This window comes from Bombus impatiens, unplaced genomic scaffold, assembly GCF_000188095.3.
Source record: "Bombus impatiens unplaced genomic scaffold, BIMP_2.2 scf_0017, whole genome shotgun sequence".
Lineage (NCBI taxonomy): Eukaryota > Metazoa > Arthropoda > Insecta > Hymenoptera > Apidae > Bombus > Bombus impatiens.
The window spans coordinates 1432200-1435871 of record NT_176436.1 but is presented as its reverse complement, the minus strand read 5'-3'; the positions used below and the strand labels follow the sequence as shown (position 1 = coordinate 1435871).

General features: G+C 34.4%; 1 protein-coding gene across 1 annotated transcript; it reads left to right on the top strand.

Annotated features, from left to right (window-relative positions):
* Nucleotides 1-239: 239 nt before the first annotated feature.
* LOC100741486 (protein Cep78 homolog) lies at nt 240-2437 on the top strand (the record flags this gene model as incomplete). Its single annotated transcript, XM_012394670.3, has 4 exons — nt 240-501; nt 706-896; nt 1284-1664; nt 1754-2437. Coding segments are annotated over 4 exons (1377 nt in total), but the record flags the coding sequence as incomplete, so codon positions are not given.
* Between the last annotated feature and the right edge of the window lie 1235 nt (nt 2438-3672).

Genomic DNA, 3672 nt, shown 5'->3' with positions numbered 1-3672 from the left:
GATACTACTGCCAGAAAGTTTAAGCTTGCAGGTCTGCATCTCCTGGACTGAATGGAAAGAGAGAAAAGAGAGATTTAAATGGAAAGGGAACGATCTAAAGGAATGTGGAACCAGAGGAGGGACAAAATGAAGGCCGGAGAAAGACAGGAGGAGAGGGATAAACGAAGGAAAAGGCCAGAATCTCCCAATATGAATAATATAGAGAAAGTTAGAATATAAACAAAAAAGAAAGACGTTGATACCCTAGACTGGCATTTGATGACACGTCCAGGCGATGCAAAGGAAAGGATCAAGCAAGGCCAGTCATCTACACTAACTTCCTGTTGCGCTGTCTCGTCGACTCCATCGCTGTTTGCGCGAGGGTTTCTTCCGCCATCACCTCCATCACTCTCGATGGGATTCCGTTATCTCTCAAGTACCTCAACATCCTCTGTTGCGGTTTGAAGAACAACGAGAAGCTAATTAATCTATCTTTGACGAAGTGTCATATAGGAGACGTCGGTTAGTATCATTTTCTGACTTTTTAACACGTAATAATCATTGTTTTAATTTTTATATTACTATCTTTTCCTTAACTCAGTAGTATTCTAATGTTTTACTTTAAAAACACAAATTATATGCATTTTATTTCGAGTCACTCTTGTGCTATTCGTCAACCTTTTACGAAATAGTTTTAGTGATTGTCCACTTCTTTTGTTGATTCAGGTTGTGATTTGTTGTTGGGCTGTTTGAGGAACAATCCAAAATTGTGTGTATTAAATTTATCGTCCTGCCGGCTGTCGAACAGAAGTGCCATGTGCCTGTCCCTGTTCTTGAAGAGAAGGAAGGCTGATCTGTTGCAGAATGTTTGGGAACAGTCCTCTGTACAATCTCCGGAAGAAAATTCTGACAAGAAGGTGGTGATCAACTTTATTGTATATTATGAGAGACTATAGATACGTGTTTATATAACAAGTCCAAATTATAGTAACCGTAACTAGTAGACTGCAGATGTCTATGCATTTGTGAGACATTTCAAGGTGTAACAATGTAGAGAATGCACATGATACACTGTAAGATATGTAAAATATCTAAAATACACTAGTCGCTGTAATACTTGAAGTAAAAGTGAAAGAAATTTGTATACAGTTTCCACCTGCAGTCTAATGTGATTAGATTCCAGCAATTATGTTCACAAAAAATGTAAATTTGCATAACTGTCTGTAGACTACATTCAGGACGTGAATTATATTGTTCAAGATAACAGAATTGTATTGTAATTTATTGAACTCCTTTTTCTTCAGCCCCAGGGATTGCACACGTTGATTCTGAACCAAAATCCAAAAATCGGGGACACCGGCTTGAGGCAGTTAGTTTATGCGTTAAAAAGCGACGTCTGGCTGAGATCGCTGAGTCTGAGGCACTGTGGGATCAGTAAACACGGAGCAGAGACGATGATTCGTCTCTTGCAAACCAACAGTAGAATTACGAAGCTAGATCTCACTGAAAATCGCATACCTATTAACACCTTACAAATGATACTGAGGATATTGAAGAGAAGGCGAGAGATGACTGAAAGTATAACGTCGAAGAAAAGATTTCGTATAGATATGAGACGAGACTTGATAAATAATAGAATTCATGAACTTATAAAACAACGTAGAAGAAGTTTACGAAATAGAACAGTGAGTTGTCGGTTTTCGCTTCTCTGTAATTTAAACAAAGCCCAAATATATTTATACATCTAATAACTTGAAAATATTAATTTGTTCAGGAAAGGCTCAACAAATATTCAACGCAGAAACGTCATTGGAAGAAGATCCATAGGTTCGAGATAAAAGTGAAACAGTCGAAGGAAATAGAAGTTCCGAAAGAGGATCAAAGTCGAAGGAAGAAACTTGGAGATTTGGAATCGCAGTTATGGAGTCTAGTCGAGTCGAATTTCAAATTGAAGGAGGAACTATCGAGCAATAAAGCGTTGCTGGATACAGAAGCGCAACAAAGATCAAAAATGGAGGACGAGTTGCAAAAAGTGTCGCTTCGGTTAAACGACCTTAAAAGCAAAGTCGTTATGTTAGATTGTGTTTCCTCGAATGCTTGTAACGAAAGTCGCTTATTGAAGGGACTGAAGTACATTTTTGACAAATTGGAATCATTTTCGACAGCGAGGCAGAAGGATATAAACGAGGAAGTTCTTTTGAATCCTGTGGAGCCATTATGGTCATCGCCATTGACACAACAAATGGAGAATAGTTTCGCGAATTGCTTGCAACAGACTAACGTAGCTTTGTTCCCCGTTGAAAATATCACGATGTGAATTTCAGATAATTTTTGTAGATATATATATATAAATAACATACAAATTACTTTTATGAAGTCTATTTTAATAAAAGAAGCGTTTTATATCATTTTGAATTGTATTTTTACGGTGGTATTGTAAGAATAAATGTTTGGTAAAGAGAACATGGCAATTTTTCTTACCTTTTCTTATCCTTCAGTTTTAATCCTCTCAATAATTCATCAAACCAATTAACAAACTTCAAATTTCGATTTAAGAATTTTCATTCTGTTCAAAAGTTTTCGTCGAGTACCATTCTTCTTAGATTTGGAATATAATTGCGAAGTAATAATGGTAAAATTATAAAAAGCAATTAGGAATGGGATAAATTCTTCTAATAAGATTAATATTTGTTAGTATTTGTAAAAAGGATAGAGTCATTATGTTTAGATATACCTGCAAATTCCAATACAATTGTATTAAAGTTTCCTGACAGTTTTAAGAACTCCTAACTTTCCGATAAACGGTACATAACGTTTTGTTCAGTCTGCGGTACAATCACAATTGATTCAATGTATCATGTATAGGATAAGATTACAACACTAATGATTGGAACTAAAGTATAACCATATATATAAGTATAACCATAAAAATGCAAATCATCGTCATGAAGGAAACATAGAATTGTTTATCGTTAGTAAGGGGATATAAGAAATTCTGCGATGTTTATACAAATTGAGAAGACGAAAGAACTTTTAGAAGTTCTACAAGTTTGTACTCTCTCGCAATTCTGAGAATGATGTCCTTTCCATCGATTAATGTTTAGGATATAAATGAAAGACCTGAGGTGGACCTGTATGTAATATATACGATTTCAAACGTTTTAAGTTTAGAGAGCAAATTTTAAAATTTTGCAATATTTCTCGCATGCTTGTGGTATAATATTGCGCATTATATCTTTATGTAATAGTTTAATATTATTTTGTTGAGAATTAATTAATATGTATATTGTCTGCGAGAAATGAAAATTTGTATTTTTGGATTAATCTCGTATTACTAAAAATTAACGGATAAGAGGATTGACGGTGATTAAATTTAAGCTGCCAGAATACGGATAATAACGGATCTGTATACTAGATCCTATCTTCTGTTAATCTCACTATTGTAATCTCCCTGTTATAATCTCTACAATAGCTCTCAGATTCGCTGGATTTGTGTTAAACGATTATTTGTTTATTAACAACGTAAGCAATCGATAAAAACACAAAGAGACAAATGCAAAATTTACGTACTAAAATTTTCTTAAATTAAATTCATTCTCAACCTCTAGCATAGCGTATATTATTAGCTTTTAATTTCATACAAATAAAAAAAAGAAGAAAAGAAATAAAAACTCTCTCTTTCGATTCACCGTT